Consider the following 26,948-nt stretch of genomic DNA (forward strand, 5'->3'; position numbering starts at 1 on the left):
GCGAGATGTACATTAATAAACGCTAGGCTTACATTGGTCTAATGTAAATGCCACATGACGGGTAACCACGTAAAAGTGAAGTAGCACAAGCTATTGTGGGAGTCTACTGCTAACGTACTGGTGTGGCATCAAACCTATCAAACTGGTTTGTTTCACTGAGAAAGTGTTCTCCATACCCGATGCTTTGTCGATGCTATCGACGAAGTGATCCAATTGTATTGTAAAAACAAAACAAAAAAATAATTTTATACATTTCTGATTATATATCTGCAGTCTTATCCCCTGATAAAACCAACCACGGTGAAGTCCAGGCTTAAAAACGCTTCCTTTTTATTTGCCTACGACAAACAGAATTCTGGAAAGTTCCAGGGATTCTCCGTGTCACTCCACACAAGAACACAAGAACATAAGAAAGTTTACAAACGAGAGGAGGCCATTCAGCCCATCTTGCTCGTTTGGTTGTTAGTAGCTTTTTGATCCCAGAATCTCATCAAGCAGCTTCTTGAAGGATCCTGCTGGCCGAACACCGCATTATTTTCTTTATACGGTTGTTCATGGCTGCATCTATATACTTGTTGTTTTATTTACTGATAAGCACATTGACTGACTTTCATTTATATTCTGATTTCAAGCTACGCAGCTTCATTACTATTACTAAGAATTAGGTAGGAGGAGCCGGGTCACGTGACCGGTGACGCTTTCGAGCCGGTTCCTCTTTCCCCGCCCTCTTACCCTGCTATAAACCCTCGAGCCGGCTGCATCATACAGGCAGAGAGAGATTAATATCTGATTGGGTTTAGTACGGGTTGTACAATTATTACTTTTAGTGCCTATCGCATATGGATAATTTTGCGGTGGATATATTATAGTTAATTTTAAAATATAAAATATTTTTTCGGCGAGGTACTACATTTTCATTGGAAAGGTTTTTCAATTAAATTAAAGAAACGACATCCCGCGCGCGCCTTAGTGCTGAAGCGGGCTCGAGACTACGGAGCTGTTTCTGAAGAGATCAGACTTCTGTATTTGCCATTTCTCACTGACTTGGTGAGTGTTTGTTTATTTATTTATTTATTTATTTTATTAAATGTGCTGTTTTTTGTTATCTTTCAAATAGGTGTGTTTTATTGTTACTATCACTTTAGTACCAAAAGCATTTTAGGGAGGGAGTCGTAATTAAATGTTGCTGTAATTATTTTGACTGACGAGTTGTTATTGTGGTGTGTGTGTGGTGTTTTTATTTATTTATTTATTTATTTATTTTATTTTTTTATATATTTTTTTTTCAATTAACATGAGTGGTTTAAGTACATACACAAAGACACTTGTTTTCCGGCCTGGTGATGAACAGCAATACACGTGTTGGATTTGATTGTCACACACAGATATATAGCTATTAACAGTTTATCAACGTCTGCTGGTGTCTTCTACCTTTTCATTGCTGTTTCTTAATATACTTTCAATTATAAGTGTCCTTGCTTGGGATGGGAGGGGGGAATTAGCATGGATGCTACATTATACAGTATTGGTCATATTTGGTCGGCAAGCTGTATATTTTATAGTAATACATACGGTAGGCAACGTGTTTGTTTCTTTAATTGTACACGTTTTATGTATTTTAATTCTGTATGGGAAGGAAAATGGAGCCTTTCACCAGACCACATCGTAGTACTGTATTTTGGAATAAAATGGCTCCATTTCCTGTCATATCAGAGCTCCCATTCAGTCCCTGCCAGCCATTCCAACAGGAGCCTCGCTTTGGATATACAATTCAGTAATAGTCTTCATAAAGCTGGGTTTCGCTAACTCTGCAGTTGCACTGGATAAACACAACCGCTTAAATAAAACTAGAACTCGCACACATTGGGAGGAAACGCATTCAGTGGTAGCTAGCAGCATGTCACGTTGTAAATTAGCGTGCAACATTCTGTATGCGTTAAATAATAAGCTCGGGCTCGACCTGAAATGTACTGTGTTCATCCTGTTCGTTACAACTACGCACCACTACGTAGTTTAGGGGTAAGGAGAGGCTAACCGTACGGATTCCTATGAAGGTGTTCTTGTCTCTTTAAATCATCCAGGTCTGCTACTGGCTAAACCTCATGGGGTTACTGTGGCAGACATAACGCTTTTAGATTTAGCTCACAATTGAGGCCACATAATTTGGGAACTGGTGTCTATTTAGGTTGAGAGGGGGAGGGGCAGAAGCGGTGTGACGGTAACCGTGCATTCATTCGAAAACCAGGACAGTTCAGAGAGGTCTAGCTGAAAATTAAAATTGGCACCGACTACAAATATGCCCTTTTAAGATATTTGACATTTACTCTGTTAGGCCTTATATACTGTGTTTAAAATGCGTTTAAAGAGGATCGTAGATTTTCTGCTAGCTCTCCTAGCCGCTCTGACTTTATAAAATGATTGTACTGCCCCGATCCCACCCAAAGTAGCACAAGCAGATGCAACTGGATACCGTTAAATTGGAGAAGTGTAGTTGCAATCGTTTGGAAACGGAAGCTGTTTCCGTTTAGTGTAATTTTTAATAACGTTTGACAGCTCGAAACCGGAGCTAACTGGTTTCTCTCGCTAGACATTCGCACATGTTTCTGTTACGCTGGCCAAACCTTCAAAGCTTTATACAAAATAAATAAACCATAGCTTACAGGCATTGTGCAATGCTTTATTTCCTCTGTGAATGTTTGTGTTTATTAGCTTGGCCGCAGGGTCGGTTTAAATATTCAGTCTGGACAATTATACAGTGTTTTTGGAAAGGAAAATGTGTCTAACCTACGGCTAAGGTCGTTGCGGTATAAAATTACTGTCTCAAAATACGCCTAGAGGGGGTGGAAAAGGATTTGGTTGACCACTAGGATAAATAGTTTTTCTAACTACTGGAAAACAAGTCTCGTTTTTGGTGCAGTAACTTAGTGTTCTAGCGCTGCCAAGCTTCCAGAACATTTCTAAACATCAATGCAGAGATGTTCGCAATGATGCCTCACTTTAGGACAAGGGGTGGCGTTAACGGTATTACTGTATTTCCTGAATGAGCGCTCAGGTAACAGTCTTTAAGTGAATCTCAAAAAATTAGAATAAGAGGACGTTACAACAGGCGGGAAGATTTTTAAATGTATTTACCAATGTTTTTAAAAGACAATGGGATTAATAATGTATTCACCCCCGCGGCTTCCTTGAAGTGCAGTTCTGTTTTTTTCAGCTTTATTGCCATCTCTCACTGTGCCACTGCATATCATTAAAGCGGAACAGCGCCGTTTGTCAGTTCAGAGCAGTGTATGGTACTCTTGCTTTGCTTATCAGGACGGGGATTTTCTTTGTCTTAATAGGAAGAATACTGAGCTCTACCGTGATTGACCATGCATATTTAACTTGGGCACATCATGTAGCGCTTGGTAGTGGTCAAAACAGGCGACTCTGCTGCAGCAAATACCAATGAACACTTTCCTGTCTTTGAATAAAGTTTTCATTTCTTGCCAGCTGCTTAATGAATGCTTTTATACTTGGATGTGTGGGACTGTAATTCAGAGCTGTTCAGTTTCATTAATTGCATACAGAGCATGTGTTTTCAAGCCTAACGGGGATGCTGAATAGGCGTTCCAGTTTTTAATTTGCAATTAAGTTCTCTGGGGTTAAAACCCAAAGTAATATCCTTGTGTGGTGGATAACAATCATCAGGAATTAACAGGTAGAATCGTTCTGCCATTCATTGGCATTCCTGCTATAACAGTCACAAAGGCTCCCAATCACAACACAGGCGCCCACAGAAAGACTGTAGTCAGAGTAGCGGAATCACCACATAAATGACTTCTTGCATAAAACCCAGGACCTTGAAACAGTCAGTTCTGTCACTGATTGTATCCCCTTATCTTGTGCTCAGTCTGTCCTATAGTAGGGATGTGCTTTTGGTAAATTTATGAACGTTTTAAACTCTGCAATGTCTGCGCTTAAACCATATCTACATACACACACTTTATATTACATTCTGATACTGACAGCCCTGGTTAGTATTTTCTAAGCATATAAACCCTAAATAAGCAAACAACATTTTAACATTGCAGAGAATTAACTACAAAAATAAATAAATAAAATATCTACAAAGTATATATTGAAATGTTTATATTTATGGTTGTAATTAAAGTTGCTAGTGAAGATATAACTAATATACATATTGAACACATTTTCAGATAGTATAGTTTTTAGTATAGTGTGTTTAAAGGTTCATTTAACAGCAAAACAGGAACCTATTTTTTTTTTTTTTTTTTTTTTTTTTTTTTATAAGGCACAAACACACACAGTGCACCATGAAGCGCTAGACTGACTGAGAATAAAACCCGCCCCAGTGTCAATCTACCTGTTGCACCAATTAGAAAAGCTACTTGGAGGCACTTGCCAAACTCCTTCACTTTTTATAATATCCTCCCTTACTGTGGCACTACAGCAGTCTCATACGCTACTGATGATAAATTACTAAAATGAATGCATAGAAAAATATGCGTTTGACATTTGTCACGTGACCGGTTATATGTCTAGCATATTATTAAACGTTTTACCACTTTAGAGTTTATACGTTTAAAATTCCCATCCCTATCCTATAGTTGCTGCTTAACGGTTGCTCTCTGTTGCTGTTTTATTGTAATGCATTTAAGACCATTATTTAAGTATTGTCAGGTGGAAGTTTAAAGGATTTTTTTTTTTTTCAGGATGAAGAATCTTTCATCTCCAGCGTTTTCTGCAAAATGGATGTTTGTTCAATCTTTCTAACTGCCCAGAGCCAAAGAAACTTTCTCGAAAAGACTAGTATACGCAGAGGATAGCAATAACTCCCCACCCCACCCAACACCCATATAATATTACATTGCTATTCAAAACAAATACATATCCTTAAAGTTTACATATTTAATTTTTTATAGAAAAAATATTTATTGAAAATCAAAGCATTCATACCTCTTATTTTGTAAAAAAAAAAAAAAATCTCAATTTATAAATATATTTATTTGTACAAGTTAAATTAAACCCACTAAGATTGTGAAAATGGAATCGACAGCTATAGCAGGTTTTGTGTCCACTACTCTGGCATCTCTGACTCAGAAGCCTCTGGAGGATTATCTCTGGTTGTTGATAGTCGGCTTCATCATTGCATTTGTCCTGGCGTTTTCTGTTGGTGCCAACGATGTTGCAAACTCCTTTGGCACGGCTGTGGGCTCAGGTGTGGTGACCCTGCGACAGGCCTGCATCCTGGCTACAGTGTTTGAAACGGTTGGCTCAGTGTTGCTGGGAGCGAAAGTGAGTGAGACAATCCGCAACGGAATCATCGATGTCCAGATGTACAACACGTCCCAACATGTATTAATGGCTGGATCTGTCAGTGCCATGTTCGGTGAGTTGTCTTATTCCTCCATAAGAGTATTACTACTAATGAGCATGTTTGGTTTTTCATTAAGTGTTTGCATTGACCAAAAACAGGAGCACTTGCTACCCTAACACCATAAGAACATAAGAAAGTTTACAAACGAGAGGAGGCCATTCAGCCCATCTTGCTCGTTTGGTTGTTAGTAGCTTATTGATCCCAGAATCTCAAGCAGCTTCTCGAAGGATCCCAGGGTGTCGGCTTCAACAACATTGCAAGCTACATTGTAGCTTGTTGCACTGACTGTGAAAAATGTCCAGTTTTTGTGTCCTGTTACTGTTTTATGAACACTGCAGCAAAATGACCATAATACTTACTTGCTTTAAAAAAAAAACAAAAAAAAAACACAAAACTTTTCTGGAATAGAACAGCTTTAAGGTACACTCCAGTCCTGTAGGTGGCAGTAATAAACATCATATTTGGCTTACATAGCAATATAAAAATATATTTTAGACGTTTCTGGCTCCAGACCCGTGTCTGTGACGATATGGCGAAGCAGTTGTCAGTCTGAAGTTTTTTTGCTAAGCAGTCAGCATCTTCAGACTACAAGTGCAGTCATCACCGCAGAACACCTCCTAAGAGAACACTTTGCCTAAGGAAACACACTTTGGGTGAAACAGATTTTTCCCATTGTAAATGCTCCAGTTAAAGGAACAGGAACTTCGCTTAAAAGAACATCTTCTTGACTGTGGATGCAGTACTGTTTTGTAGCCTAATAACTCATTATCATCAAACTGAAATTAAAGTGATTCAGTCTTTTCAAAAGCGACTTGTCATCGCGAGAGTGTCTTGAGGCACACCGATTTGGTTTATTAAATCTTTCCAGAACCGGCGTCATATCATTTTATGTTTTGTGTTTTGATTTCCACAAGTGCACCTCATTGTTACAAAATGACATGCACAAACAAAATGGCAAAATGATTTTGAATAAGCAAAGCAAAATGAGCAATCTATTCACTATATAGGAACTCCTAATACATAAATTATTAACCCCAATGTTAAGTGCGTATTGTGGAATGCACCCAGAAAACAGGCATATATGAATGTATGGACATTCACTATGAATTCTGACCTTCCTGAAAAATTGGTTAAAAGCTCTTAGGCTAACCAAACGACAGCTGTGCTATATGGACTATTTGGTTAGTCATACTCTTGCTGTTGTGTATAACAGAAAGTTCTTTGATTACAGGTTCTGCTGTATGGCAGCTATTTGCTTCGTTTTTGAAGCTACCCATTTCTGGAACTCACTGCATTGTGGGTGCGACGATCGGCTTCTCCCTGGTGGCTAAGGGGCAGCAAGGGGTTAAGTGGTTGGAACTCCTCAAAATCGGTAAGCATCAGAATTGGATATCTTTCTGAATGTGAAATTTGTAGTTGTTTGCTGTACTGTCGTACAAAGATGAGTAATTCTTTGATTTTAAAAATTGAAATTGGTAGTAAATGTACAATATTGAAATACTGTATGCATGGTGAAGTTGGCTAATATGTATCTGTTTCTTGAATAAAAAATATTAATTTTAAATATGTTTAAAAAAAAAAAAAAAAAAAAAACACACACCTTGCATTGTTTGCTTTTTAGCCCCACCAGGATGCCTAAGCCTTATAAATTGCACCATGTCTAAAAGATGTGAAAAGATGTTTTAGTTACTTGATGGCCAAAGGTCATTCAGACTCCAGCAATAGTACAGTGACTAATGGTGATTTTTTTCTTTTTTTTTTTTTTTAAGTGGGTTCCTGGTTCATCTCCCCTCTTCTATCTGGCATCATGTCTGCTGTTCTGTTTTACTTTGTCCGCAAATTCATTCTACGCAAGGTAAGGCCTAGATCGCTGCATGAGTTTACAGGGGAGGTAGGTTACTTGGGGTTAGAAACTAACACAATTGTGGTACTAGACCTAAACGTACTTGTTCTTGTGTGACGTTTCTGAGTCAGAATTAACAGCTGTTGGGGTCCCTAAAATATTGGGCTTAAATGTTATTTTCCTAAAAAATTTACTTATAAATGTGTTTTATTTATTGTAGGCCTATTTAAAAGATAAAATAAAATTAAAAAAAAATACAATGAGCATTAATGCTCAGTCACAGATGCATTGATTGGGTTTCTGCACCTGCCTTCCCCATATTCTAACCCCACAAAGTCTGTGTGGACAACACCATTGACAGCATACTTCCAGTAGCACGTAGGTTAACTGGGTTGGATGCTGGGTCCTCGCGATAGCGTGTATACACTCCTGTTCCTGTTTAGAATTTCTATAGGTTTTCCCTACATTTGAATCCTTTTGCCTCATCCAGGTCACACATCCATTCAAAATCAGAATATGGTCGGGCATGCTTTGCAAGGGCGTGAGCTGTTCTAAAAAGCACTTTTTTAGATTTTGCTTTAAAATCAGAGGTGTTTATGGGGTGTAGTAATTGTTACGCATTTGATGTGCCTTGTTTTGGCGGTCTTTGTCTTCATCAGTTTCACACAGTTCTAATGATTATTTTCATGCGCTTTAAAATCGACTGTCTTAAAGGTAGACGACCCTGTCACAAATGTGCTACTCTGGCTCTTGTCATACTAGACACAAACCTTGCAGTACATCTTCTGAAGGCGTAGATTTACTGCAGCCAATCAAATTGTGAAAGCCAGGTTGCTTAAAGTGCACTGCCTCTTTTCTATGTAATTTCTTGTGTTTGCGAATCATCCTTTTTTACTTTTATTTTTTTGTGTGGTGGGGGATTGCAACCCGGTATAAATCTCCACATTTGTTACTTTTACTTTACACTTACTTCAAAGATGCAATACGCTATTAATTTATTCATCGCCATGGTTTCAATGTAAACTTTTGGTATTGTAAATTAAATTTACTTTAGACAAACTTCAAAACACAAAATAGCTCAAGTGAATAGCCATTTCCTCACAACGTTTCTTTGAAATGGACCATATGAAATTGTTCTAGTATTTTACACTAAATCTTGTAATACGAATATATTGGTAATAAGACGGTTAAGCAATCCTCCCTTAAATCTGTATAGTTAAATACTTTATTTTACAGATTAAAGATTGACCTACCAAATAAGTTGTTGTGTTCAAGCAATTGGACTTTTTCAAAAAATAAATACAGAATTGAAAAAGGAAATGTAATGTGAGGAAATGGCAATTTTTATGCTGTTGTCTTAAACGTTTTGTTTATCAAGTTCAGTTAAACCATGGCGATGAATAAATTAATAGCGTAAGTAATCACACAGACACAATTTTAAATGAAACGCTGATGCATTTGCATATCTCGCAGTGCAAAATACAATGAGGTGAAGGAAGGAAGGTTTCAGTTCTAAGTGACTGTTTTGTAAGAATTATGAATGTTTGTTCACCACTGCTACACCCCATTAGAAAATTGACTTTTCCTGCATTTTTTTTTTATTATTATTTTTTTAAGCACTCACCCACAGGACTATTGACACAGGCATCGACTAGTCCTCGTCAATTTTAATTCGCCTGGGGCGAGTGGTTGGTTTCTAATACTTGTTCAGGGTTCTCCCCAGGAATTCTGTACAGCCGGGCGGCAGAACATTATAGCCGGGAGCACTTTTAATGGAAAAATAAACTTGCCTTACCTTAAATCCTATAATGCGACAAAGAATTTGAATAATGTGGTGTCTTTCATTGACTATCTGGTTGCGCTTTATGTTCTACATTCTTTTTCATTACTGTTTTTTATTATGGTAAATTACCGTGCTTATTTAGGCACTCTACGATTTGATTGGGGAAAGATAGCATAGTTATTGTTGTACCGTTGTGTTAAAATGGTTAATTTTAATACAACAGTACTCGCACAAGTTTCATCGCCATCATAACTGTTGCATAAAACCGGAATGTAATAATCCAGCACCTCTGCACTTGAGCATTTGTATGTCAGCTGACAAGTGTTCAGCTGATATCGCATCACACCTTTCTTCTTATGAACCCCCAATATCTCTCGCAAGCACCTGGGTACATATTACGATATCACAACAAAAGGAATACGCTCTTTTTTTTCTTTTTTTTTTTTTTTGGTGCATATGTATAGCTATTATGTACTATATATCCCCGTACAGTACAATAATACGACAAATGGACTGAATGATAATACCCGAAAATAATCGTAATATTTTTTTAATAAAGTAGCCGGAGCAAATATAGTATTAGGCGCAGATCGTCCGCTTATTTGACCCCCTGCATTCATTGTCACTATTTTTGCTTTGAAAATAATTGGTTATTTTTTTTTAGCAGTCATTTAACGTTTTAGCCTCGAAGTGCTTAACACAGAAAACCCACCCCTTCAACTCTCTGATTGATTAAATGTTGTGTCAAGACGTAACACAGCTGTTATGTGGTTAAAAGATTTTTTTTTTTTTTTTTCACCCAGCAACACGCAACTGATCTAGTCTGCTAGAAGCGCAATCAAGCCTTACTGTTAAAGGCACAGTAGCATCTGCAAGACGGGCGGATCGGGTTTTTTCAGCCGAGCGGCGACGGCTACTTTGCCGGCCGGCCCGCCCAGCTGAAAAGGCCTGGGGAGAACCCTGCTTGTTACTTAATTTAAGCTTAGAAACATCTCCTCCAAGTTTTTTAAATCTACATTTTCAATTGTTGTTTTTGCCCTATTGGTCCAGAGATCAAAAAGAACAATGTTGAATTTAACGTTTTATTGGACTGTACAAGCTTTCAAGACCACATAGGACCTTTCAAGTAAAAGGAGATTTTGTGTCTCTCGGATCGTAACTGTTTAACTGCCACTTGGCTTTCCATTTGCCATTTCGTTGTGGCCTTGTGATTTCAAGATACATTTGGTACACAGCTGTATTCTTTATATTTTGGAATGTTTGACAAAAAAAAAACATTTTACAACCTTTTTGAGATTAAGACTTACATCAAATGCCAAAGTATGCCATATTTGAAATATTTTGTTTTTTAAATTACGTGCCCCTTGAGTCCTCTTTTGCTGTTCTCTAACTGAAGACTCTTTGTTTTTATAGAAGGACCCAGTACCCAATGGGTTGCGTGCCCTACCTGTCTTCTATGCCTGCACTATTGGAATAAACCTCTTCTCCATCATGTTTACTGGCGCACCTTGTAAGTACAGGAAATCTGAAACATACCTAACTGTAAAAATGCTTTATTGTGGACGCAGTAACTTTAATGCTGTACAATAGTAATTTCCTAAAGGGACTACTGTTCATATTATTACTGTCCAAAAAACAAACTGCTGTATATTTTGTGAAATGTTTCTGTTTTAATAATTGTTCGTTTTCAGACTGGGAGACCTCATTAAACGCATAATTTTACTCCTTTTTACTTTACAGGGATGAATAAAGAAGTCAACTGGCCTGGGCCGATTATACAGAAGGCTGCAGGCCGGTGTACCCTGAGATATGCACACACTTACTGTAGCAGTTCTGCCTATAGTCAGGGTTTTATTCAGACTTGCAACACGGCTCCAGTCCTCTCTTCTACCTTACTCTTACATTAACAGGTTGGTCACCAATATATATATATATATAAATCTGAAACTGGTGGCCAGTATTTGTACAATAGGCACTCATAATGTCTGTGTGTGTGTGTATATATAACAGTGTACTACACACATATACATGTACTGTATGTGAAGCATATACAAAAGAAAACATTTCAGTCATTTTGCAAAACACTTTACACTATTAAATAAACCACAAGAACTGAAAAAAAGATTAGTATACTACTTGCTTTACCAAATAGGACACAACAAACATTCCGAAACACAAGCCTTTTCATACAGCTGGTTAGAATTCTGCACCATCGATCTCTTAAGAGCTGAAGACTCCCAAGAAGAAAGCAGCTTCATGTCAACAACTTTTATTTCTCAATTTCATTTTCTTTTCTTTGTTTTAATTCCTCCATAAACGGGTTGGCACTCGCTCCAGAGCTTGACTTGCTAGCTTATCTAACTTGAGCTACATGGATGGTATGGAAACTTTTTTCTCTCCGTGACTAGAAATAATCGGTTTACCTACTTGATATTGGATGTTGACCACAATGCAGCATTTTATAAACAAACCTTCAATGGTCCTTTTATCTACTGTACCATGAGCAGCTTTCTGTTACTAGATAGCACCAGGCAGAAAGTGTTTTGGGAAATTTGAAAAGCAGGATTTCGCCCTTAAGCGTGTTAGAATAGCTGCTTATTTCTGTAATTGCCCCTGTGTAAAAATGGCATTCTTTCTCAAAGCTTGCAACACATTTAAATTGTTTTAAGCTTCAGAAACACTTCCTTAGTAAAATGTAAATGTGCATGTATCTGTATATAATTGGTCCAAGCTGAAGATACAAACAATTTCTATAAAAAGATTTAAAACATTTGAGGACTTGCTTTTTAAGGATCTTGATGTAGTTTTAAATAATCACTCTCTTTTTATGTCTTTCTTCTTATATGAAGAGGGGTTTATTGTTTCAGTACATGGTGGTTTTTTTTTTGTTTTTTTTTTCAAAACCCTTAAGCCGTACTAGCTGGGATATGCTTGAATTTGATTATGCAAACAACTTGCTAGCTAGTTTCAAATTCCATAATCTGTTCTGCTGCTGAAGGTCCACCTGCTAATCTGCACCTGTCAGGCATGGTAAGGGTATAGCATTGCAGCAGGTCTAATTAGATACCAGTAGTATTCTATCAGCATTTAAGAACATAAGAAAGTTTACAAACGAGAGGAGGCCATTCAGCCCATCTTGCTCGTTTGGTTGTTAGTAGCTTATTGATCCCAGAATCTCATCAAGCAGCTTCTTGAAGGATCCCAGGGTGTCAGCTTCAACATTTGAGCATATGTGAATGTTGTCCTGCACACAACCACTGTTTTTTTCATGTTCGGTACAGAATGTTTTCAGCAACTTTGTCCTTGGTTAGATTGTGTAATATTGGGATGTCACTAAAAGTTTAAAAAAAAACAACAAAAAAAAAACTGGAAGGAACTCTGTCAAACGTATGAACTTTGAGAAATAAGGTGATTTCTCAATACCGGTTATATGACCTTGCAACTTTAGAGTTGACACGCCTCCTGAATCTTTTAAAACTAAAATTCACTGTTAAACTGTGGGGTTGCTGTATATTTAGGAGAAGTATTACTTTATGTACAAAGCCCTGGCCATTATGCAAAATGGTCTAACCAAGTGTCTCCTTGAATAGCTAAAAAATAACCCTGTATTCCATTGCCTAGTCTTGCATAATTGTACAATAATACTACTACTGTCTAGACTGGGGAGGGGTGGATTCTGAGTCATTCGATCAACACACGAGGTGTGTGGTTTTTTTTTTTTAAATTTTATTACTGAATGTAAGAAGAAACAAATGTAGTCCCAGTCTTTTGTTTTATGTAATTGCTTAACAATGTGGGCACAATTAATTGAGGCCTATGCTTTGCTCCAGCGCTACTTTAACGCATATGAGTTGGGTTGGGGGGGGGGGGGGTGAAATGTTGTCTCAATCAATCCAAGGGTACTGGATAGGGTACTATATCCAGCTGAGTAAACTACAATCCGCCAACTTGTAATATTGATTATTTGTGAGGTTCACAGTGTATCTGTAGATGTCAACTGTTCCTGGTGGCTGTACAACATACCTGTTCATTAAAACCTTTTTATATTAACAGTGGAGGAAAAAGCTTCAATTAAATCACGATGTGATGTTAAATACAGCAGTTGTCAGCCCAAGTGTATATGCTCCCATGTGGTTGTGTCCATATTGAGCTCACCATCATCAGTCGTGTCCCCCCCAGCCCCCCCCCCCGCCCCCCCTGTGCATTAATGTTTGCATACTCTGAAGGGAAGACGTCTGCAGCAGCGAGATCCTGGCTCGTCCAGCACTGGAGAACAGTGTGGGTGCTGTGTAAGGAGGGGTTTGTCCCCTGAAGTCTCACGACTCTTCTTTTTTCTCTCTCCTAGTGCTGGGGTTCGAATTCCCTGTGTGGGGTATGATCCTGATAACTCTGGGTTGTGCAGTGATCACGGCCCTCATTGTCTGGTTTATCGTCTGTCCCAGATTGAAAAGAAAAATTGAACGTGAGTATCTCTGCCTCCTTTTGGTTTACACTTGTGCTGTCCCATAGTTGTGGGTAAGGGGAATGGTGGTGGTTTTATCAAACTGTTACTTGACTTAGGAGCTGTTTCATTAAACCTTTCTATAAATGTGTGAGATACAATTTGATGCAGAAACCAAGTGTTCGTGGGAGAAAAAATAAATAAATAGAAATGTGCTGCCGTAACACTGTACAATGTTTGACTTAAATTCTAGTTTAAAAAAAAATTCTGCTTTGGTTGGCATGGATTTTAAAATGTCTAGTGACATGATGTGGTGTCTGTCAAGCCTTGAATGTATTTCCTCCTGAGGTTAGCGGCTAATCGAATCCTGACTTCCAAAACTCCTCTCATAATTGAGGACGATGAATGGCTCAACCTTATTGAGACAAAAAGGGAATTAAAATCCACATGACTGACTTGTCGCTTGCCCTTGAAGCTGAGGAAGTGCATTGCAACCCAGAACTGATATTCTGCAGTTGCTATGCTCAGTTGCTTGTGCTGCAGACCACTTTATCGATGTAAGAATTAAAAATGCACTTGCTAAACTCTGTTGAAATCATTAAGCGTCTGTCAGTGTCCCAGTGAGGGGACATCGCCTTCACTGCGTCTCCCATTGATGCATGTCGGTTACCAGTACGCTGCAGAACTGTGCAATGACAATTGGAAATGGGGAATTTTTTTTTTTCCCAGATGGCAAATACTAATATTGGACTTGTGGGTTGACAAAAGCACAAGGCTAAGCCCCCCCCCCCCCATTTTTAACTGCTGTTTTGAACTTCAGTTAATAAAAGACAAGATTACTTTAATTCAGAACCCAGAGCAAACATTTTATAGGGTTTTGTTTAATGAACTATGCAGGTGGGCAGCTTGAACTTAAAAGCTTGGCTGGAGGTTTGTGTGCTAGCATGTTATCCCTGATACCATGTGTTCATATGTTTAATGCTTGCCCTTACTCTGTAAAGCAGAGATCAGAACTAGAAATTGGTCATTGTGTGTGTGTGTTGGGATATTGATTCCTTATCGGTGGAATGAATACTATTTTAATGGAATAGCCCAAATGCATGTTTTAGGGCTTGATCTAAAGCAGGGTTTCTCAAACTCGGTCCTGGGGACCCTCTGGCTGCTGGTTTTCATTCCAACCGAGCTCTCAATTACTTAACTAGACCCTTAATTGAACTGATAATTTGCTTAATTAGACCTTTTTACTTGTTTTCAGCTCTTTGATCATTTGGATATTTCAAGTTTGCTATACCATTTAATGCTGCTCACCCAAAATACAGTTTATATACATAGGACCTGATTTTTATGAATGGGCAAAGTTAACAGTGCCAGCACCACCACACAGAAGAAAATAAACACCTTAAAAGATGTACCATATTTGTATTTAACAGTTGCAACAGTACACATTGCTTTAATCATTTCTCGAACTTTTTGAACAACATGCAGCTTAATTTTGCAATTCTCTGTTGGCTAAACATATGGTATTGTTACATTAGGAAAACTAACATCCATTTCTAGAAACGTGCAATCAAGCAAAAAAAAACAAAAACAACTTGCAGCTATTTAAAAATATTATACAATAATATCCCTATATCTATAAACCCCCGTTGTGAAAATAAACCCTATATTAGAAGGGCTATGAGAACAGCTGAGGCTTTAGGAGAGCGGTGACACATTGGGTTGGGCTGCTATCGATCATAGGTTATAGATATGGTGATTTTAATTTTTTTTTATTTTTTTTTTTTTCTTCAAATATATTTTTAAATGGATAGTTTTATTTTTAACCTGTCTTCTGTGGTCACTTGCCCTTTTAAATTTTATAACGTACACGGGCTCCACTGACCACCAGCGTCCTTGCCTGGTCCTAAAGATTAACAACGCCAGCCCCACCACTTTGCCCAGTCGTGAAAATCTGCCCCCTGTGTTTTTAAATTGGAGAGTAAATTACTCAATGACCCAAAACCTTACCTGATCAAACTATTAGGATTGAAGTTGTGGTTGCAGATATTGTATAAATCTGGAGTTGAGTTGAATGTGTTTTTTTTTTTTTTGTTTTTTTTTTTGTAAATCTAGTAAGTCACCCTCCAGTTAAACATCAGATTTATGTTTATAAGCCACTGGGCAGCAGTGTGGAGTAGTGGTTAGGGCTCGAGACTCTTGACCGGAGGGTCGTAGGTGCAATCCCCAGTGGGGGACACTGCTGCTGTACCCTTGAACAAGGTACTTTACCTAGATTGCTCCAGTAAAAACCCAAACTGTATAAATAGGTAATTGTATGTAAAAATAATGTGATATTTTGTAACAATTGTAAGTCGCCCTGGATAAGGGCGTCTGCTAAGAAATAAATAATAATAATAATATACCAGAGGTTTAGTTTATTTTAGTCACTTTGTGCCTACAGGGCCAGCACAGGTACATCACAATAGTGCAGTACAAATACAAAGAGACATTTACTAAGATAAAAATAATAATACAATGCTTTTTAAAAGACCAAATTATTATTTTTTAGATTCTATCTTGTTTTGTTTTACATGCAGGACAGACACTAAAAGATTGTTACCTTTATTAAAAATGTACACGGATGGATCTACCAGTTAATCAACTAATGCCCATACATTAACCAATCAAAAAATTTGAATCGAGTGACAGCCCTAATTTTAGTGTATACTTTGGTGTGTTTTTTTTTTTTTTTTTTTTTAACTTTTGTAGGTAAGGAAGTCTCTACAATGTTAACTTTATTTGCTCATTTAGGGATTCTTTTGCTAATACTAACCAGGGCTGTTCTACATCAGAATGTAATAGAGTGTGTGTATGTAGATATGGTTTAAACACTGACACCTGCATAGCATTTAAATGTTCATAAAAATGTACCAAAAGCACATCCCTATAACTGTGTCAAATGGATTGCATTCTTCTATGACTAATTGGTTCAAGAGGTTAGATTTTAGCAACTACAAATTGCAAGAAATGCGTTGCATTTTCAAATCCGATCTCTGACCAGAGGTACAGTACAGTGTTCGGTGTATATACAATAACAAGCGTTTTCCACCCCAAAAACTATTCTGCTTTTAATTAAAAAAAACTTAAGCTAAAGTTTTTTTTTTTTTGTTAGTTTAACTTTCGCATATGCTTATTTATTCTCCATAAAATACGTGTGTGTATCGCTTAAAGAATGGACAGGTGTTGCACGAATGACAATGACATTTTGTGTTGTGACTGGTAAAACATTTAGATCAGTCAGTTTTTGCTAGCGGTGGATTATATTTATGTAAAACTGAACATGTGTGGGACACTGCAGCTCACTGGCTGTGTGTCAGATTCTAGTTGACACAGTACAATAAACATGAGGTTTTGGAACTTCTGTTTTTGTTTGTTTGGGAACAGGTTGATCTAGTGTATTGTACTTCATTTGTGAAGGAGGTTGAACAGTGTGAAATAAACACAATTTAACTAAGATTTAGTAACTGCAATAAAATGCTTAATTTTGTTAGCCGCCACAGGGTATCGTATCTAACCCAATCTTTCTCCCTCGCCAACAGGAGAGATTAAGTCAAGTCCTTCTGAAAGCCCTTTGATGGAGAAGAAGAATAGCGACCTGCACTGCCCAATGCTAAAATCTGACCCTGAGACTAAAGATCCACCTTCAAATGGGATTTCTGTTGAAACCAAGAGCCCTGTGATGGAGGGCGTCTGCCCTCTCCTGCCTTCCAAGCCAGTGTCTGGGGAGCGGGCAGTCGCGTTCAACATTGGGGATTCGGATGATGGTGACGAGATGGACAAGCTGCAGACGGGAGACGAGAAGGATACCAGCGACGACGTCACCTGCAATAATGGTAAACATTCCATCGCTATGCTATCGGGTCATTATTTGATGGATGTAGCGTAGAGTCTTCCATCTCAGGATGGAGTGTTAACCCTTAGTGATCCATTTATTCAGCGCGTGTCCGGTCCAATTTATTTTCACACGCGCTGTTTATTTTACACGCGCTGTTTTAAAAGTATTATTTTTTCACAGTAAACAGGTTTAAAAGGCACTGCATATCAACAGGACACTCGGTACTGCATCTCCAGCCCCACCACACCCCTTGTTCGTTGTATTTTTCACATACCTCTTCATAGTCGTGCATACTGATAGATCATCTCCTGATCACTGGTTTTATCACCAAACTCCTCAATAATGCGATCCAAGTCATTATTTTATTACTATAACATCTCAAAAAGCTCTGCAAATGTCTGATTTTTTTTGAGCATTGGATGCGGAAGCAGCTATCTTGTTTGTTTATGGCCATGTTATCTCTGTGGTGCCGGGGCTGTGTATTGCTCAGATTTTTTTTTTTTTTTTTTTGTTGACTCCTATCGGTCTCACTCAGCCATTGAATGATTTACTCTGTTTTTCCAGAGAAAAAAAAACTAGACGCCTGTGCTTTACATCTTTTTTGATGTCGGACCGGAAAGGGAAAATTGTAATGTCGGACTTGGTCTGACATACGACCGCAAAGGGTTAACACAGGTTGACAGTAGCTGTAGCTAGTCTGGTTTCTGAATGCATTTGATAAACCATGATTTTGGTACTTATGAAAAGACACGGTAATTCTTTAAACAAAAGGGATAGTACATTTTGTTGACTAAAGATTTCTTAATTTTTAGATTTAATTTTTCTATTGCTCCATTTCTTAAACATCTGTTTTTGTTACTATTTTGAAGAGGCTGGAATTGTGAGTAGGATTGCTGCTTTCAGGTTATTGGTGTTGGTCTTGCGTTCAAAGTGTTTTACCTTTTTGTCTCCTTGTTTAAAGCAACAGAGAATGCAGGACACGTACAATTCAGGAATGTGGTGAGCAGCCATCTCCCTAGCAATGGCTATAGCCAGTACCACACTGTGCACAAGGACTCTGGGCTCTACAAGGACCTGCTTCACAAACTGCATCTGGCCAAGATGGGCGACTGCATGGGGGAGTCCGGGGACAAGCCCATGAGGCGCAACAACAGTTACACTTCCTACACCATGGCCATCTGCGGCATGCCTCTGGACCACTTTAAGCCCCGTGAGAACGACTGGAAAAGTGGGGCGGCTGTTGATGACACGGAGAAGGACAACATGGGGGCTGACCATGGGAAGAAGAGGGTGCGCATGGACAGCTACACCAGCTACTGCAACGCTGTGGCGGAGTCAACCCTGGCGGAAGCGCTGGAGGAGAGCCAGGTGGCGGTGGAGATAGGGATGGGTGAGCGGAAGAGCAGCGATGGATCCCTGGAGGACTGCTGCGAGAAGGACAAGCCAGAGGTCTCCCAGCTCTTTCGGTTCCTGCAGATCTTGACTGCTTGCTTTGGATCCTTTGCTCATGGCGGGAATGATGTCAGGTTGGTAGTTTTTATTCGTGTAGAACACGTAGTTAAATGTAATCATTATTTCAATATGCTACAGTGCATTTGCCATGTGAGCCATGGAGGATTAACCCTTTGCAGTCCATTTATTAAGTGCGCGTCAGGTCCAATTTATTTTCACACGCGCAGTTAATTTTAGACGCGCTGTTTAAAATGTATTTTTTTCCACAGTCAAACGGGTTTAAATGGCCCTGCATATCAACAAAGCACTCACTAGGCATCTCCAGCCCCGCCACACCCTTTCGTTCGCTATCGCTTTCATCTATGTAAGAAATAAATAATAATAAAAATAGACGTACATACCGATCAATCATCTCCGGATCACTCGTTTTATCACCAAACTCCTCAATATTGCGATCAAAGTCATTATTTTATTACTATAACATCTGAAAAAAGCTCTGCAAATGTCCATGATAGTCTCTGTGCGCTGACGCACTCAGCCAGCTTGTTTACTATGACTGCCCCGTTATCTGATACCAGGGCCATATGTATGACTATTCATGAGATACGCCTTTTTTTTTTTTTCCCCCCCGACTTGTCTCGGCTCCTGTCGCTACCACTCGGCAATTGAATGGTTTTCTCGGCTTTTTCCGGAGAAAAAACGACTAGAAACCCGTTTTTTGCGTTGCTATAATGATGTCGGACCCAGTCCGACAAAGGACCTGAGAGGAATAATTGCAATGTCGGACCCAGTCCGACAATGGACCGCAAAGGGTTAAGCACTTTAGCCAGGCACAGTACAGGTACAATGCGAGACTGTGGAGTACTTTAAGTACAGTGGAACATCGCATATCTGACAGTCACATAACCGCCCTGATCAATTAACAGCCTCGCTAAATAAATAAATTAAATAAATATTAAAAGTAGGCTACGAGAGTAACGGCATTGGCAGCAAATGCAGCTTCTGTGATGAAAACATTCTAGAAAGAAAGCATTCTAGCAATCAGCCTTTTGGTGCGTTCCCCTTTAAGAGAGGTGGGCTGTGTGTGTCAGTCAGCTGCATGTAGCAGTGATGTTTCAGTACACTGTGTGCAATGTGTTTATGATGGAGCGAACGCTTGCAGATATTGACAGCGTGTTGTAGCTTTTAAATGCATTTGAATTAAACAAAGCAAGCTTCATAAATGCAGTGCTTACCGGCCGTTTGTTTATAGAGCCTATGACATGGAATTTGACTTTTACCAAAAACAAATATAATAGCTGAAGCAATATTCAAAACTAACTGCTTATCAGCTGTTGGCAATATCTAAAAAGAGCGCAAAGTACCGTGACACAGATATTAAAGCAGAACCAGGGAGGCAAGGACTTAACTAGAGTTAAAGAAGCCATCGGTTGCCGATTACTGTACGTTTTACTGTTTTTGTATTTTTTTTTTTTAAGCAGCTTTGCATGGAGATGGCTTATAGCAAACCGCATAGCAACACTGTGTATTGTAGCCTAATTTAATCTCGGTTTGCTTACTTTTTAAAGCAAAATATGTCTCCATGTTTAAAGCAGTTTGCGTGTTTGTTTTTGTTCGCTAACCTACTTATGGATTTGTAAATGCTACAGATGTTCGAAAATTCGACATCTTCACATATCCACCGCCTACGTGGTACTGTATTAAATATTATTTGAGTGACATGAACTGAGGTGCTTAAGATTGTCCAGCTTTCCTGCTCTTGTTAAAAGGTGGAACATGTGTGAATACTGAATGGCTGGCTTTTGTTTTTTCTTTCCAGCAATGCAATTGGACCTCTGGTTGCTCTCTACTTAATTTATCAATCTGGTCAAGTTGCCTCAAATACTCCCACCCCTATCTGGCTGCTCCTGTATGGAGGAGTGGGCATCTGTGCTGGTCTCTGGGTCTGGGGAAGGAGAGTGATCCAGACCATGGGAAAGGACCTCACCCCCATCACTCCTTCCAGGTAGGAAGGCTAAATATAGTCCACTACTTCATGCAAATAGGTCAACTGATGCAATAATGGTGATCTCTATGTTTGCAGAAAGTAGCGAAATCTGTACATTTCAACTGTCACCTTTTTAAGCAAAGTGAGTTTGATTTAGTTTATAATGTAAACAATGTAATTATCTGTAGATCAGAAGTGATGCCATTTCTTTTTTTGTTGCACAGTGGCTTCAGTATTGAGTTGGCATCTGCTTTGACTGTGGTGCTTGCTTCAAACATCGGACTTCCCATCAGCACAACGCACTGCAAGGTTTGTGTAATGGAGGGTTTGACAAAATACGTAGCCTTTGTGACCGGTGCAAGTATCCCCATGAGTTCAAAACGAATCCTCAAGTACCCCAGCAGGCCAGGTTTATGTTTCAATCTGGATCAATTTTGTTTAGCATGCATATGAGATGGCACTAACAAGCTGTGGGGCTTTAAACTGTGTAATGAATATCAACTGGGGGGGCGTGGAGTGTCATTAAGGGGGGCGCGAGACTAAAGAGGCAGTTCTGTTTTTTAAAAAAAAAAAAGATAGAACATTTAATAAATACATAAATGACTAATTAGGCCAAGCTCTTACCTTTCAAATGAGCCGTTGACGATTACTCTAGGTAGGACTTGTAGAACTGGAGAAATTATGTTTGAACTGGCGAGTGCGTCAGTGAAACTGCAGTGAACAGTGCTGATAAGTGTAAAAAAAAAAAAAAAGTCCTGTATTAATGTAAATCACGTATTTTTTCCGAGATTTAACAAAAAAGTCCAGATTTAGCTAAATACATAAATATTAACAAACAGTCTTAAGTCGGAGTGTAAGCGCAGTTCTGCAACATGCACTGCCAAATCAAACACATCAATGGGCATGGGCTTGCATGTTAAGAGCTATGCACACTGGACGCGAGCTTGTGAATCAAAAATAATTAAAACTATTGATTTAAATGGAGTAATGCACAACACAAGCGAAGCAAGTGGCGTGAATGAAGCAAGCAAGTATAGAAATACATTTGTTTTATTTGTATTTTGCTATGCATTGTTCGCGTCACAATGGACCAATCAGAAATAAGGTCAAAGGTAGCGGCTGTCAGACTGTCAGTGTCTCACGCAGAGATTACCACAGAAATATAAAAATGGTAATTTAATTATTAAAGTCGAAAAATATAATGTTCTTTGATGCCGGTGTCTGTGGTTATAAAGACAATAAAAAGGACGCACATGTCAAGAAATAGCAGAACAATTGGAAATTGATGGTATGTCTCTCTTTATTTCACCTTAATTTTAGTCGGTGATGGGGAGCGCCACACACTGGTTTCGTATTTCTGTAAAATGATGCTTCTTTGTTTTAATAATGTTGACCAATAATAATAATCACATTAGCTCTTTTACAAGCTTACAAACTTTCCTTTTTTTAGTGTGTGGTGTTCCCATGCTCTTCTGTTTTATTTTTTATTTCATCTCCACAAAAGGAGGTCTTTTCTTTGACTAGCTACATTTTTTTGTACTCGTGCTGTATTCGTGTCGTTCGCGCTTCTCTCCCGATGTGCATACTGTATTTTGTGAAAACCTAAGATTTAATTGCTGAACGATAATGTTTCAGATGTATTTGTCAGGTAACTGTTGAATCGCCAAGTTTAAACAAAACAAACAAAAAAAGTTAAGTTACATGTATTTCTTCACAGATTTATTTGTTAGAAATGTTAGCTAAATGTTGACTTGCCAAGTGTAAAAATATATAAATTCACCGATTTATTTGTTAGAAACCCAGGTTTAACATGTCAAAATGTTCACTCGAAGTGGGGGGGGGGGGGAGATTAAGACTGATTTTAAATGTTGAATTTGTGTGTGTGTATTTAGCTAAATCTGGACTTAAGGAAAACATATGCAATTTACGCGGAATCAGGGAAAAAAACTGTTAAAATATAAAGTTGTGGTCTAATGTTTTAATATGGGGGGGCATGACAAAATGTATGCTAAAAAAGGGGGGTGCCATTTAAAAACTTTGCGCAACACTGCTCTAGAGTTGAGATTCATTACTAGGCAATATACATAAAGAAAAGAGAACCATTTGGGGGTACTTGAGTATGTGGTTGCCCTATAAAACCACATTGTATAATCAGTCCTTTTTTACTGGGTGTTTATTCACACTGGGAACACGCCCCTCCCAAATGTAGTACTAATGTGAGTTTCATCCCAGTTCCTCTAAGTCTTCTGGAAGCTTTGCACAGAAGTCCTTGCTCTGCACACTGTTTACAATTACCAGTAGAAGCAGTCAATATGGAAATGTTCTTCTAATGGCCTCCCCTCGTTCGCAGGTTGGCTCGGTTGTGTCCATTGGTTGGCTGCGCTCCAAGAAGGCTGTCGATTGGCGCCTGTTCCGTAACATCTTCCTGGCCTGGTTTGTCACTGTGCCAATCTCGGGGCTCATCAGTGCAGCCATCATGGCCCTCTTCAAATATGTCATCCTGGATCCCTGAGTGTGCTACCAGGGGGGTTCATGCAAAGTTCACCTTAGAAAAGGGAGACCTTCAGTCTGACAGCAGAGCAGCTGGGGTGGACAGAGGAGGGACTGCTGTCTTTCATGGAAGATGATTTCTGCTTCAGCTCTGTATTCTTGCTATATTACTGTGCTTTAACTCCTTGGTGTATTAAGACTACCATAAACATATGTATGCTGTACATAATTGCCAGTAAATTTCCAACCCCTCCCAAAAAAAAGTTCCTTGGCATTCTGTAATTATGTACATATTTTTATTTTATTATTATTTTTTTTTACACTTGCGTTTTAAACATCAGAGTACAAACTATGATCATGTTGGGTTTTTTTCTGTTTTTTTAGAGCTGGAATTGTGTTCCGGGTAATGCAGTTAACATGTTAATGTCTATAGAGTAGGCAGTATGTGTAGGTGCCAGTCTGTTAAACAGTAGTTTCAGAAGTGGATTGGGACAGGTCTAACAGTATATGCCTTAAATGACACTGACTTTGTGGAGAGATGCGTGTTTCTTTATAAAAAAAATTAAAAAATGAAAGGCTGGTACCCAATTGCAGTCCAGTGTGCAAAACCTTTGTCTAATGAAATATTTGAGGAATACTTTTTTTTGTGTGTATCTGCTGCTTTGAATCACACAAGTCCCACTATAAGGAATCGAACTGCAAATTTAGTTTGCCATTCTTAATGTATTGGAATTTCTTAGCTGTTTTTAACTAAGTTGCTTCCGTTTAGATATATATTTGCCTACAACTGTTTTAAAATCTGTTGTTCTTTAACTTCTAACTTACGTATTATGAATTGTGTTTTTATATAGATTTAAAAAGAAAGTGAACTGTGGTTCTAATGCTGTATAAACTGTATTCCTGAAAACTTGACCGTACTGAACAAGAGGGAGTGACTTTTCAAAGGCAGTATTCATGTCTTGCACATTGTAGGGGTACAGGTCTGGGATTGTGAAAGAATTCTACCATCGGCCAAGTGGAAACCACCTGCCTTTGTGTCTTTTGGTAATGTTGCGCCTCTCCTAAAAGTTTTTGTTCAGATAAGCCTGCATCTGGTGGTGTGTGTGGTGTTTATATATATATATATATATATATATATATATATATATATAATATATATATATATGTAATATAATTTTTTTTTTTTTTTTTGTGGTTGCTTGGATGCCTTGTGAAATAGGTACCAAAGAGTAGAGACTGGAGTGTTGGAAACACATGCAACACATGCTGTTTTAGTCTTCCAGTGTGAATGGAGGTTTAAAAAATGTAATTCAATAAAAAAAATCATTTTTAAAACTACCAATTTTAAAGCTTTCTTCAAGTTATTTCTGCTACTGTGGGGCTTCTTTGGGAGCTACATATCACTGCTTTTAGAATCCCATTAAGCCAACTAGGACCATAGCCACAGTGGTGGGGACAGATGGTAATATCATTGAAGTAGAAGTGTGAAATTACATTAAAACATAAATTTAAATCTGTAGGCTCCTCCCAGTTTTTCAAGGTTATTACTTTGTTGCTTTCTACATTTATGATGCATCTATAGTTCAGTTTTCTTTGCTGTCTACTTTTAATTCCCTTTCAAGTATGAAATGTCACCATTACCTAATGGCCTAACTGGGATATCCTCTCTTATAGCCTGAATTACCTGATCACTTCTATCAAAGCTGCTTCTTTTAAGAGCCCCTTTTGTGTTGGATGTTTTCTCCGCCCCCAAGAGATAAATATGAGTGACACATAAGGCTCTGCATCATTTTCACCTTCAGCCTTTACCTGAGGAAGGAGTGAGCTCTGACTTTGTCATAACTACAGAGAGAAGTTGCTTTAGTTCACTTTTTCTCTCTATTACATAGGGCTCTCCCCACCCCTTACCCGGGATTCAGTACCTTGTTGCGGCTAGGGATTTGCTGCCATAGGTCCAGGGCCCGTTCTATCAGGATACCTGGATTATTGCCGATCATGCACCACAGACACCTGGGTGATTTGCCATCATCAGGGCAGGTCACACACTGCAGTTTCGGTTCAGCCCCCCTCCTCAAGACACTGTATTAGTGTCTCCGGAGGTGGCGGCCCTCCTGCAGAAACAGGCAATTTCAATTGTTCACCCTCGCTGAAAGAAGGGTTTTACTCCAGGTTCTTCCTGGTGCCGAAACAGGATGGCGGTCTCAAACAGATCCTCGACCTCAGACAGCTTAATCTGTACTTGAGAGTACAAAGGTTCAAGATGCTGACAACACGGCAGCTGTTGCAGTCACTAAGGTCAGGTGACTGGTTCACTATAGTGGACCTCAAGGATGCCTACTTTCACATCTGTGGGTACTATTGTAGACCGTTAATATTCTTAACAGCAATAACTGTTTTATTATAACGTACAAACCCGTTTTCAATATTGCGCTCTGAAAACGGTAGCAGATTTACATGTTGCAACAAACTAAAACTATACCACATTCCATTAAATTTAAAGTTTAAATCGAGGTTGTTCAACACGAGTGAATGATTTACTACTGAGAATCCCTCAGAAAGATGGCAACAAAAGTTACACATTTAATACCACATTTAAAAGCAATAAGAACTAAGGTTTTAAACAATATGCCAATTAACTATTAGTACATACTGACACTACAACAAGGAATCGTACAACTCCCTCCTGGCTGGCCTCCCTGTGTCCGCCACCCTTCTGCTCCAGCTCATCCAGAACTCCACTGCTCGCCTGGTGTTCTCTCTGCCTCGCTTCTCCCACGCAACTCCACTGCTCTGCTCACTCCACTGGCTCCCAATCACCCTTCACATCCAGTTCAAGACTCTTGTACTAGCCTAAAGCATCTTGTACAGATGCCTTGACCAGACTGCACCCAGCTACCTCCAGACCCTCCTCTCTCCCTACACCCCCCCACTCGACACCTCCGCTCCTCCTGCACTAGAAGACTGGCTGTACCTCCTCTACGCTCCCCTGCCTCCAGAGCCCGCTCCTTCTCCACCCTAGCCCTGCAGTGGTGGAATGACCTGTCCCTGACCACCTTCTGGCACCTCCTCAAGACTCCCCTCTTCAGACAGCACCTGTAGACCTCCTCTTTTCCCTCTGGACACTTTATCACTCTTCCTTAATGCGCTTTACTTGCTCTTATCTGCTCCCTATTTTACTGCATTTAATCCTGTACTTTAGAGTACTGTAATCTGTCAAGTGTTATTTAATCTGTAGTATTTTGTATTTAATTATATCCTGACTGTTACCTGTTCCGTTATTGAATCGTATTTTGTCATATACTTGTACTTGCTAGAACTGAAGTCACTGTATTTTATCTTGCTCTTGATTGTATTAATACTTGTACTGTGATTCATGAAATGTATTTTTGTTTACAACTGTAAGTCGCCCTGGATAAGGGCATCTGCTAAGAAATAAATAATAATAATTGTTACTTAGCCTGGAAAGCAGTCAAGTTTCAGCGTGCTGTTACCTTGTGTTTTTCTGAGTGTCAGGGCCCCTGGTCTGGATGGATTAATGCTGAAAGTGGAGGGCTTCTGGCACGATCTTGTAGCTTTTGCTTTTTTGTATCCGAGAGAGTGCTTTATAATGTTTGCTTTTATACTTTTCAGGCTAAAGGGATTTTGAAATTCCGCAGCACGCTCTGATTGGCTAGTTTGTGCCTGAATTGGGATCGCAATCT

General features: G+C 38.9%; 1 protein-coding gene across 1 annotated transcript; it reads left to right on the forward strand.

The window, feature by feature from the left end:
* Positions 1-748: 748 nt before the first annotated feature.
* On the forward strand, positions 749-24,585 carry LOC117397836 (sodium-dependent phosphate transporter 1-like). The gene is made up of 11 exons (XM_033996729.3): positions 749-1,047; positions 4,713-5,389; positions 6,609-6,749; positions 7,147-7,232; positions 10,417-10,513; positions 13,349-13,465; positions 17,023-17,316; positions 18,280-18,844; positions 20,590-20,775; positions 20,982-21,066; positions 23,108-24,585. Exons 2-11 carry the CDS (start codon positions 5,044-5,046, stop codon positions 23,267-23,269), a joined length of 2,079 nt encoding a protein of 692 aa, XP_033852620.2. The 5' UTR covers positions 749-1,047; positions 4,713-5,043; the 3' UTR covers positions 23,270-24,585.
* The last annotated feature ends 2,363 nt before the right edge of the window (positions 24,586-26,948 follow it).

This window comes from Acipenser ruthenus, chromosome 37 (assembly GCF_902713425.1).
Source record: "Acipenser ruthenus chromosome 37, fAciRut3.2 maternal haplotype, whole genome shotgun sequence".
Taxonomy (NCBI): Eukaryota; Metazoa; Chordata; class Actinopteri; order Acipenseriformes; family Acipenseridae; genus Acipenser; species Acipenser ruthenus.

What these genes read in the sequence shown, in the direction of transcription:
- LOC117397836 (XM_033996729.3), top strand. Translation starts at nt 5,044, where the DNA reads ATGGAATCGACAGCTATAGCAGGTTTTGTGTCCACTACTCTGGCATCT. An exon ending in ATCTGTCAGTGCCATGTTCG is followed by an intron (nt 5,390 to 6,608) that starts GTGAGTTGTCTT and finishes CTTTGATTACAG; the next exon opens with GTTCTGCTGTATGGCAGCTA. An exon ending in CGACGTCACCTGCAATAATG is followed by an intron (nt 17,317 to 18,279) that starts GTAAACATTCCA and finishes CCTTGTTTAAAG; the next exon opens with CAACAGAGAATGCAGGACAC.